Genomic DNA, 12,206 nt, shown 5'->3' with positions numbered 1-12,206 from the left:
GAACATAGAGAACAAACGTACGGACACCAAGCGGGGGAATGGGGAGTGGGATGAATTGGGTGGGAGATTGGGATTGACATATATACACTATTGATCAATACACTATTGATACTATGTATAAAACAGATAACTAATGAGAACCTACTGTGTAGCACAGGGAACTCTACTCAGTGCTCTGTGGTGACCTAAATGGGAAGGAAATCTGAAAAAGAGGGGATATATGTATACATATAGCTGATTAACTTTGCTGTACAGCAGAAACTAACACAACATTGTAAAGCAACTATATTCCAATAAAAATTAAAAAAAAATTTGTGGTAAAAATTAACATGAAATCTACCCTCAGCAAATTTTTAAATGTACAGTACAGTATGTGCACATCATTGTACTGCAGATGTCTAGAGCTTTTTCATCTTGCATGGCTGGAACTCTATACCCACTGAATAGCAACTCCCCATTTTCCCCTCCCTCTAGGCCCTGGCAACCACCATTTTACTTTGTTTCTATGAGTTTGACCACTTTAGACAGCTCAAACAAGTGGAATCGTATAGTATTGTTCTTTTGTGACTGGCTTATTTCACTTAGCATATAATGTCCTCAAGTTTCATTCATGTTGTAGCATATGACAGGATTTCCTTCCTTTTTAAGGCTGAATAATATTCTACTGTACATATGTACCATATTTTCTTTATTCATTCATCTGTCAATGGACAGCTCAGTTGTTTCTACCTCTTGGCCATTGAGAATAATGCTGCAATGAACATAGGAGGGCAAATATCTCTTTGAGATCCTGTTTTCAATTCTTTGGGACAGATATCCAGAAGTAGGGTTGCTGGGTCATATGGTAGTCCTATTTTTAATTTTTGAGGAAACTCCATACTGTTTTCCATAGCGGCTGTACCATTTTGCATTCCCTCAGTAGGGGTTGCACCACTTTGCACATCCACCAGGATGTATGAGAATATCTGTTTTCCCACAGCCTTGTTAACAGAATATTTTACCAATCTTTTGAATTTTTGGCAATATGTTGGATAAGAAATGGTATCTCAATATGTTTAACCTTGATTTTTCTTCCTATGAGTGAAACTGACCATCTTTGCATAAATTTAATGACTTTCAAAAGGATCTCCCTGGATGCCATGTTGGGAGAAATGAAAGAACAATAATGCAAACTCTTGAGTCAAGTGAATTCTGTGAATAAGTATTTCCAAGGCAACTAGATTTTCCTTCAAAGGATAGTACATATACATGCATGGCAAGTTAATGCACTGTCATTTATTGAGAGCCTACTATGCGCTAAAATTTTGCATATATCTTGATTACAAAATAAATAAGACATGATGCTTTCTATCAAGGAATACACAAACCACTGGATGAGAAAGATAACCGATTATAGTACTGGGGACAAGTTATGTTAGGGTTATGCCTGGGTGCTATGAGAACACAGGAGAAACTGAAGAGTTGGGGGAAGTCTTCTGTAAAAAGATGACGTACGAGCTCAGATTTTCTGGAAGGCATTCCAAACAGAGGCAGTAGCACCCTGAGGCACAGAACAAGATAACAGGTCCTGTTTAGGGGACTACAAATTCTTCGGTACAGGTGGATTGAAAGGTGCATATATGAGATTATTGAAAAAAGAGACCATAAAGGTGGGTAGGAACCAGACTTAATTTTTTTTCCAAGTGAAGGATTTTTTGTTTGTTTGTTTATCCTATAAGTTATGTGAAACTATGAAAGGATTAAACAAAAATAACATAATATTCTTTTCTTTAACTTAATATCTATTTTCTTAAATTTCTTAAAAATATCCATCTCAATGGCTTGAGAGTTTATCATACTCCTATTTTTCTTAACTGTAGAATCAAGACAATCATGCTTTCTTATAATATTCTTAATCTCACAGTGGCAAGTAATTATATAAAACCATAGTTAATCATGAAGAACATTGATAGAAAAATAGGGGTGATATGGAAAGTAGGAAATAAATGAAATAAAGTGTTTTGGCTTTACAAGTTTAAAAGTCTAATAAAAAATAAATTAAAAAAACAAAAAAATTTAAAAAAGTCTTATCAATATATAAGTAACATCAACAAGATTTATTGTTTTAAGATAAAAAATACATAGCTTATTACTCATAGTTCTTTAAAAGTACATTTGACATTTTCCCTTAGCTATAACTGCTTATTATAGCTTTTTTCAAAAGCACTTATTTTTTGTTTTTTACTCAACATGGAGATGGGTTGCTTTTTCTAAATAATAGCCAGAAATTTTAAACCATTTGCACATTTTCCTGGTACCAGGTAACTAAGTCACATTAACAGGTAATGTGCATCACATTAAGGCCAATTTACCTAGGAGTGCAGAAGCGGCATGTTGTAGTGGTAGAAGCACCAAACTCCGAGTCAGGAAGGCTGGGTTCTCAACAGAAAAATACAGGAGTGAGCTTGAGCCTAAAATTAGGTGACTGAGTAGATGAATTTTGTGGTTCTTTCCAGCTTTAATTGTCCATTGTTCCATGTCAGGCTAATTCATCATCACTTGTAAAAACCTGCCAAACGTTTAGGGCCACTTAAAAATTTCCTGGATCCTGAATTTCACTCTCTTGAAAGCAGAGAATGTGCCAGAATGTAGTTTTGTTAAAACCAGGCTTGTTATTATTCACATTTGGATAGGCCATAAGTCAAGTGATGCCCCTAAAACATGACTTCTTACATTTAGTCAGTCATTTAAAAAACGTTTAGTGACCATTTATTAGATTTAAAACATTGATCTAGACACCATGGGAAGCACAAAAATGAAACACACACAGATAATTCTGCAAGAATGCCCCCTTACATAGGAGAAATGATGTATATGTACACAAATAACCACGCAGTGAGGTAGGTGTTAGGTGATATATGAGACAGGTAGGGAACAACTGGAACTGAGTAAATACTAATTGTACCCCTGATATATCACTAAATAAATAATTGCATTTTACATCCTTCACTGTTAGTGTTAGATAATTCTTTATTATTGTTGTTTTTAATGTAGCATTTTGTGTGTGCGTGTGTGTGTGTGTGTGTGTGTGTGCGTGATGGTTTTAAGAGTAAGAGACATTCAATATAGACATATTATCAAAATCAGACAAACGTGACAAAGAAAATCATCTTTAATCCTGTTATCTAGGGCAACCATTGCTAACATTCTGCTGAATTCCTTCTAGTTTATTTCCATGCTTGCATCTAATTTTCTAATAGCATACTTTTTTCACTGAATATATCATGACTATTTCCCATGTCATCAAAAATTATTATACAATGTGTTTTTTAATGGGTGAATGTATTCCACTATGGGGGGAACATAATTTGCTCTTTTAGTATCCCTACCCCTGTTGGACATTTAACTTCATTCATCCACTTATGAAATATTTTGTTAGCACCTGCGACATGCCAGGAACTCTTCTTAGTTTGAAGATATAGAGTAAATAAAGCACAAGACATACATGCTGTCTTGGAACTTGCATTCTAGAAGCAAGATAGACAGTAAAATGATGAATGAAATTAATTGGTCCTATATCTAACAGAACTACTCACTTAAACTTTACAAGCTTCAAAATTAATCTTTAGGCCTTCTCCAAAAAGGTTTAGCTTACTCCCAAATCTCTGGAATTGGCTGAGACCATACTGACTCTTCCCACAGGATTCAGATTCAGGCTAGACAGCAGTCATAGTACCTGCCTCTTCCAAGCTTTTGCTGAAAGGATAGCCCTTAGGCAGCCCATTGCCCAGTCATAGTGTAGAATGGAGATTGGGGGTAGTTGTGGGGTGCCCATAGCCAGGAGCAGTCAGTTCACAGCAGGCCAGGACTGATATTGGCTGACTCAAAAAAGTAAGCTGGGACAAATAGATTCCCTTGCTTTGGAATTTGATCTGCGACACCACAAGAGGATGAGATAATCAGCAAGTTAGAATTGAAGCTGAATGTTATATGGAAAACATTTGATGCAGTCACATTGGGTCATGTGTAAAATTAATTAATGAGGGCACAGAAGCCATTAAACAAGCAGCACTTTTGAGGCAGACATGTAATATATAGTCAGTAGTAGAAAAACGAGACACTCAGACATGTGAAAAGCACCTGTTGTGTTGTATTAAAGCACTAAGGCAAGATCAAGATCAGTAATTCTCATTTTTATGGGCCCTGAAACTGCCTTGGACTCAGAAGAACCCTCCAGGTCCAATGGACTTTGATTGTTCAGCCTTCTGGAGTCCCACGCTTCCATTATTTGAGGTAACTTGAGTGGGTCTCTAGTTCTTAGAGCCAGAGGAACTCAATGAAAACAAGTCTTTATACAGAAGAGACAACTACATATGTGAAGAGCAGTACACAAGAGTACATAATTCAGCCCCATCAAACTCATGATACAGGTTTTACTTATGCTTTTGATTCAAGAATTATCTTACCAGGACCCAGATGTCCTTTCCTTTCAGATTTATTGTGTTTGTTTTTGGTATCAGGCCATTAGAAAAGTCAGTTTCTCTTCCTTAATATGTGTTAAATAAAAACTAGGTATAAGGCATCATGTTTGGGCACTGGGATGATTTTGGAGATGAAAGACACATTTTCTGCCACAGGAAGCAAAGAGCCTAACAGCAAACCCACAGTGACAATGCAAGATAGTAGGTACTTAGGAAGAGTCGGCAGACTCTCATAGAGTCGGCTATGGGAACACAAGAAGGTACTTCTAAACCAGAGCAGAGAATGTTTCCTGAGGAAAGTGACCCTTAAGCCATCCTTAAAGGATAAACAGGAGTTACCTCTATTTTAAACTCCAGTTCAAGCTAGAGTTCTCTGGTCATTAAGAAAAAACATTCATTCTCATTGGTTTTTAAAAAAATCTTACTGCAGATTTGGACTCATTTTCAATTCTCATACCTTGATCATAGGTCCACAATTTCTATAGCAGTTTTTGGTAATCTTTGATTACCAAAATTATTTCTCCATTTTCTTTCTCTGCAGTATTTCCCAAATTTGCCTGATCATAAGAATCACCTAAAGCTCATGATAAGTATGCAGGTCCCCAAACTGTCCCCTGCAGTTTCTGATGCATTAAGTCTGGACTTTTTTTAATCAACTGTCCCAGGTAATACTCATTATTAGACATGTTCAGGAATTATTTTTCTACTATCCAAAGTTGTTGTTATTGTTATTATTAGCATTTATTTTTCAATAAAGAGTTTTCTGTTATCACAATGTTTTCCAGGATTAGTAAATAAGAAAAGAAAGAAACATAAAATTTCCCATTAGGAAAAAAAGCTGTTTTCTTTTAGATGAATTCTGTAGATAAGCACACATAAGCCATATACATGTAAATTATAGCTTTTAAAAAAATTTCAGTGTGGGTTAATTTCTATTTATACAAGGTATCTTGTATGAATTCTTTTGTTTTACTTTCATTGTAATTCACTCATGTGTTACCCAGTTTGAAATAGTCATTCTACTCACCATGTGTAACTGTAATTAGAGAAATACAATTTAGATTTAGCTTTCAGGGATTTGGGTAGGAGGGTATGGAGGGTATGGTAGATAGATGCTATATCAAACTGAGAAACATAGAGACAAAAAGTGTTTAATGAAATATGGGCATAAGGGGATTAGCTACTGTTTGTATGGGATGTTTAACAGTTTGATGAAGGAAGTATAATACTGCTATGCTGTCAGGGATTTGCTCCACTTGAATTCCAAACAAGTGTGGTAAGAGCATGAATCTTGTGGCAATCCAAAACTGTTCTGGATTAATAAGTAAAGTAAGCACTGACTTTATTATCAAGCATGTTGGAGGGAGGCACAGATATCGGTTGTTAAGGACTCAATACCTAGAGTCTGTTTATTGAACAAGAGCATAAGCAAAGACTCAGACATTTTGTAATTAGAAATAAGAACACTGGAGAAGGAAGGGGACATCCTTTTTCAGAGCAGTAGAATATAATATGGCTCCCAAAAGAGGAACAATCATGTCTAATTCAGAACTATTCCATTTGTCACACTACTTAAGTATTATCACATTTACCTAAGATAGGTAGAACTGGAAACTCACATTAAAATGGACAGTATACTCTTAGTAGTGGTTTTTTTTTTTTTGTATAAGTATATATGTCATAAATTTATAGGGTTCTGTTTATTGAGGGCAGGTGCAGTCACTGTGAATTAATATTTTTTTGTCATCTTCATAAGTTTTAGCTCTTAGTACCCATCTACATATTATTTTATGTAGGTATGTAAAGTAAGTAGACTCTTTCTCACTATTTTTTAAAGTATATACAAGGGTACTTGGAGCATTGTGAATTGATCAAGAATGTTGTGTGTGGGTGTATTACATGTTTGTGTAGAAATTTTGTGCTTGTGTGTCTATAGCTAACAGTGACTCTGGGATAGTTCTAGTGGTTCTCTCCCCTGGTATATCCATAAGGTAATTCATTACCTTCCTGAATTAATCAACAAACACTTCAGGGCCTGTTACTTAGCCTGATGGGCTCCAACACCTGATTCAGTACACTGACAGACAGTGTCCATTTCTGGGGGGGCAGAATCAAATTAGCAAAGACAATGAAACTGATAAATAAAAACAGAATTTCATCCATTAGTTTAAAATGGAGAATTGTACATTATAGAGGAACTGAAATATTAAAATATATACAATCGGAGGGTCCTCTCCTGGTTATCAGGTTAAATGGGAAGTATTCACCAACTGAAAGATTTATAAAATTGTGCTGCAAATTACTGTTCTAGTGAGTACAAGTTCTTATGATGGACATATTCTTTTCCTATAGTAGGATTTATATAGGAAAGCAAACTGTATTCAGGAAGTTGCTGGCTGAGTTTAGAATCAGAAAGAGAATTAGAAGAATTGAATTCTTAATGGTCCCAGGCTCAGATAGCCTGATGGGCCCACCTCTCAAATGCACCTGAACTTCAGCGTCTATTAAAATCTCTGCATCCAACCCACATCCGAGGTGTGTGGCCTATGACACTGGAAATGCTCATTTGGAAAAGGCCAAGGTTTTCTCTCTCTTATGCAGTGCTAACATTGTCTTTGACACTCTTTGTATTAAATTTCCAAGGTTGACACTTTTTTCTTTAGCAGTGAAAAATACTTTGGTAACAGTAGAACATTTCAGGCCAGAGAGTTATTCTGTTTAAGGAACATACTTATCTTTGCTGTGATTTATTCTAGTTTAACTCTGAGAGGTACTTCACTGTAACCACCTCTCACCACAATACTGGTAAAAGTTATTGGAATACCTTGATATTATGTTGACATATAGGAAGAAAATTTAGAAGCACATTAAATAAAACCTTGCTTATATTTTCATTTTCAACTCATTCAAATATATTTGAATATATTTAAAAGCCATATGTATATTTCTAATGCACATCTACCTTTTTGAAGTAAACAGCAAACTCATTCAGCATTCTCAGAAAATGATACTTCTAATCGAGGCCTGGAGTATTACTGAAGCTCACAATGGCTATCTTTCAAATCCACTATAATTAAAGTTCTTATCTTTTTGCAGCTAATATCTACTTTGATTCCATCAAGGCTTTCTCATTCTCATTCTGGCCTAAAAAGAGTGTCATCTGCCAAATTACTAGTATGCCTAACTGCACCTGGACCTTTCTTAATTTTAGTACAAACTTTATCTAAACATTTAATTTTGGGATGGAGAATTCATAGGAAACAGGCCACTACTCACTCTGTTCTGCAAAGCAAACATCACTAGCTAATGATAGTAATTTTTCCTTGGGTAAGACTTGGGCTGAGTCTAGAAGTGGGCTTCTTAACCACAAATCTCTAGGGAACTACAGTTGTTTCCAAAAATCATAGTTCACATGCCAGATGAGGTTAATTTGGATTGCTTGCATGTCTTATGGTGTCTAACAAGATCTGTCACTTATTTTGAATTCCAGTGTTTATCTGAAAGTAACTGTCTACTGAAAGTTTTCTGAATCATAGAAGAACAAGTTTCGTGAAGTAGTGTTTTCTCCCCTTTATTCCCTGTGGATCTCCTCAGCAAGACAAACAAAATTGCCAAATGTTATTGATAAAGGCCTGAAAAGTAGCAAGGTTTACTAAACGTTTAAAGAGTTTGTTCAGTTAGTTTAGTCCAAATCAGTATACAAGAATAACATAAGCTTTACCACAAGATCTTTTTTCAATTAAGAAAATACTTTGCTTTTTAATTAGTAAAAAATATAATATTTATTGTAAATCTACTGAACATGAATGATCTTATTTTGAATTTCTTCCATGGTAAATAAAACTAATTTGGTTTAGAAAGTTTTGAAATTACAATACCACCAGGAATTTCTTAAGTGCCAAAGCAACTATTGGTTAAAAAAATCAAATAGGGGGCTTCCCTGGTGGCGCAGTGGTTGAGAATCTGCCTGCCAATGCAGGGGGCACGGGTTCGAGCTCTGGTCTGGGAAGATCCCACATGCCGCGGAGCAACTAGGCCCGTGAGCCACAACTACTGAGCCTGCGCGTCTGGAGCCTGTGCTCCGCAACAAGAGAGGCCGCGATAATGAGAGGCCCGCGCACCGCGATGAAGAGTGGCCCCCGCTTGCCGCAACTAGAGAAGGCCCTTGCACAGAAACGAAGACCCAACACAGCCAATAATAAACAAATAAATAAATTAATTAAAAAAAAAAAATCAAATAGATGATTACTTGTTCACAGTTGCTCTATGATGAAAGGAAATATAAAACATCAGAATTTTACAGATTATAGATTAAAGAGTCTTAAAATTATTGATGAAAATGTTACCATATTAAGAATATTTTAACTGAGTTTTCAGTTCATCATTAGGCATTAGTTTAATTCTTTTGCCTGTGTATTACTGGCTGAATTGATAAAATAAGAGAACAAAACCATATGAGATGATTCCAAAGATACTTCCATTTGTTAAGAATAGAAAAGTTAGAAGAACCAGATTATTTCTGATATATAAATCAGAATTATTTATATTTTTCAGGGTATGAAGAAGTTTATTAACTTCAAACTATGGTGATTTTTGGATAGACATGTTGATTTTGCCCAAAGATGAGTTACTCTTACTTCTATCTCATTTCCTAGGAGCTGAGAAATAGATAGCTATTGAATACCAGTAGATACTGAAAAATATCTGAAATTTTACTTGCAAGACCTGTAAAATTAAGGTCAAGAGAGGGGTCTTTCAAATTTTATTCTCTTTATCCCTCTCTTATCTAACTTTTATGCTGATAGAATTTTTTTTACATTTGGAAAATTACGTTTTTTTTTTCACTTGAATATTGCTAACATTAGGGACAAATTTACTATAAATAAATACAGCTTTACTTTTTATGTCAGTGATCTTCAGAAGGGAAATAAAAATCCCTTCTTTTCCTTATACACCTTACTTCAGTTAGTTCGTTTTCTATACAACTTTATAACACTGGCCTCAAGCAGAAATAAGTACAAATGGTTCATTTGGGAGCTGGCACCCTAGTATTAAGAAGTAAAGGAGGAAGAACAGTAACCCAATAAAACAGGCTGCTCTGCCCTGGCCTGAGATGCAGCAAGATAAGATCTAACGTGAATGTTCCAACAGTGACCCTATTTGCTTATCTAATTCCTCTCCCATTTTGCTTCTACTTTTATTTTAAATAAGAAAAAAATAGAATAGTCACCTAAATGAAAAACTGGTCCCTTTGGGAATTGGAGAGTTTTATAGGTGAAAAATCTTACTCTGCATAAAAGCAAGAATCTCTGAATTTTGATCACTTTCCAATGCAGAGGAGGGTTTGCTAGAGCACTTCCTTGGCTCTTCCGTAAGTTTCTCATGTCATTACTACTTGTAGAATATTCTGTTTGCTCCCATTACTAGATGTGGTTCCATTTAGTTTTTAACTACTGTTTTAGAACTGAAACTTCATCTTGATTGGCTGATAACTAGCAAAACCCTGGCCTCTTTGTTATTTGCCCTGTCATTTTTCATTATTTATTTGGAGAATAACTCAAAGTACTTACTGGGTTGAGGACCACAGTGAAGAAAAGTTCACCTCCTTGGATACTCTTGTCCAGCTCTTTAGGACCTCCTGGATATTCCTTATAGAAAATTGTGTGAGTGAAAAGCCCGCAGGTTTGTCTTGGAAGAACCTGAAGGAAGAATGAACAGGTAAGGAAAAATTTCCTTTCAACCAATTAATATGTTGAAACTTAGCTTTTTCCCTCATGGAAAATAATGTACAAGCTGGTGTCATTATTCAGCTCTTAACCAACACCCCCAAAGTTCTTCACAATGTGGGAAAGTGGGGATGACATCACTACAGCAGGAATACTGAAGAGAGTGGAAGAAATACATTAAAACTAAGATAGACTTTGAATTATTTTAGCCACTTATCTATTTTAAATCTCCATGTCATTACTTCTGTTATGAAGCCTAGTATGTTCCAGCATCTTAAGAAATAAAACAAACAAAAAAAAGTAAAAATTAGACTTTAAAAATATTGGACTTGCCTGTGCTACATTTTAATTCTAGTAGGCAAAATTTTTAAGGATAATACTTCTATCAAATTCTACACATGCATTAGAAAATGAAGTCAATTATTAACTTAACGTGATTCTTAGGAAATGACATTTTAAATTAGAACAAATATTTGAGACACAAATCGTAGTTCCTGTTCTACTCTGAAAGGACTACTGTAGGTTGTAGTAATTGCCCCGAATTCTAAGTCTGAAGCCTGCCAGTTCCAAAAGTAAGAAAGAGATGATGCATTTGGTTAGTAATTTTTATAAAGTGTCAGAAACAAAATGATAAAAAGGTCACTCAGTAAAAAGTCTTCTTTTCATCCTTTGTATATAAAAGTCATTATTTACTTCAGTTATACATATTAGTGATAAGGATTTTTTTTCAAATTCTTACAGCTTTCCTGGTAAAATATCAGTACAATTATAAAAGAAGGGGTGAACAAAAGTTGTGCAAGATGGTACAAACTTTAGCTAAACTTTATATAATGACTTCTTTACGACCTGCATTTGTCATTACACCCATGAAGTAGCAGAACATGAATTAGTATACTTTGGAGGGATACCAGTTTTATAGAATCTTACACAGGCAGGTCTTCTGCCTATTGTCCTAAGCAAACTGATCTTCATTTGTTTTTTGTCTTGATTCTTAACGCACAATTGGTTCAGTAAGTGCTTTCAAAATATTACCTGTACAGGAATCCCCATGCTTTGCAACCTCCTAGAAATATACTGAATATGTATTTAATAAATTTCAATCTAGTCCTTGGAAAGTTTTCTTAGAAAACATAATTCCCAGCTCAATCAATAAACTACATATTCAGTGTAAATCAAAACTGTATCTATCCTATTTATTTTGGTAAACTGGTGAAAGTTATATCCTTAGAAGCTATTTTATCTTGATGAAATCATTCCAAGAACTTCAGTTTAATTGCAGAGTATTAGTAGCTCTGAAGATGTTTCTGTTTAAAAGCATTATGCATTCTCATAATGTTATGCACAAAATCAACAACAAAAAAGAACTAAGGGCAGAGGTATTCTAACTGAATCAAATATATCCCCTAACAATTCATGAACATGTAATTTCCTGGAAATTAAATTTTACATAGCAGTTATTTATTTAACAAATACTTATTCAAAATTCTTTGCAAGTCCAGGTGGGAGAACACAAAGCTATAGCCTTTATATTCTTGAAGGATTTAAGGTATATTGGGATAAAGAGAAATACCCCAAAGGTAAATAATGAAATGCCTACATGTAATTAAACGCCAGGTTAGTTTTACATTTTAACGTGCATGATTCTGAATCGCTTTTAGGATTCAGTTTGAATATCTTGCTTGAAAAACTATGGCAACATACAGAGCCAACTTTGGGATTTGATTGCCTAGCTGATTCTATGCAAAAGGGAGAGAGAAGTGAAAAGAAATTTGGATTTCATTTATTTCTCAGATTATTTGAGTTTGAACAGAGGGAAGAGGAAGTGTCAGGCTTTACCCTGCAAGTCTGGGGAGGATCACACTTGCTGAGAGGATGAGAGTCACCATGAGCCCTAGGATGGTCAGTGGACCACCAAAGGAGGCTGAGGAGATCATCAGAGTGTAAGAGGGTCATATCCCATTGCCTTGCTCCCTAAATCCAATGCTACAGGACACTGAACATGTTCCTTGAAATGGCTCTC

General features: G+C 35.2%; 1 protein-coding gene across 2 annotated transcripts in view; it reads right to left on the bottom strand.

Moving 5' to 3' along the window:
* NDST3 (N-deacetylase and N-sulfotransferase 3) overlaps nt 1-12,206 on the bottom strand; it is a 160,486-nt gene that overhangs the window by 57,468 nt on the left and 90,812 nt on the right. For both annotated transcript variants that reach the window (XM_082462791.1, XM_082462792.1), the window contains exon 6: nt 10,031-10,159. In XM_082462791.1, the coding sequence (XP_082318917.1) occupies nt 10,031-10,159 (129 nt within the window). The remainder of the gene's footprint in view (nt 1-10,030; nt 10,160-12,206) is intronic.

Source organism: Balaenoptera physalus (assembly GCF_965194825.1).
Source record: "Balaenoptera physalus genome assembly, chromosome: 5".
Classification (NCBI taxonomy): Eukaryota; Metazoa; Chordata; class Mammalia; order Artiodactyla; family Balaenopteridae; genus Balaenoptera; species Balaenoptera physalus.
The sequence above is the reverse complement of the archived record's forward strand: the minus strand, read 5'-3'. Positions and strand labels throughout refer to the sequence as shown.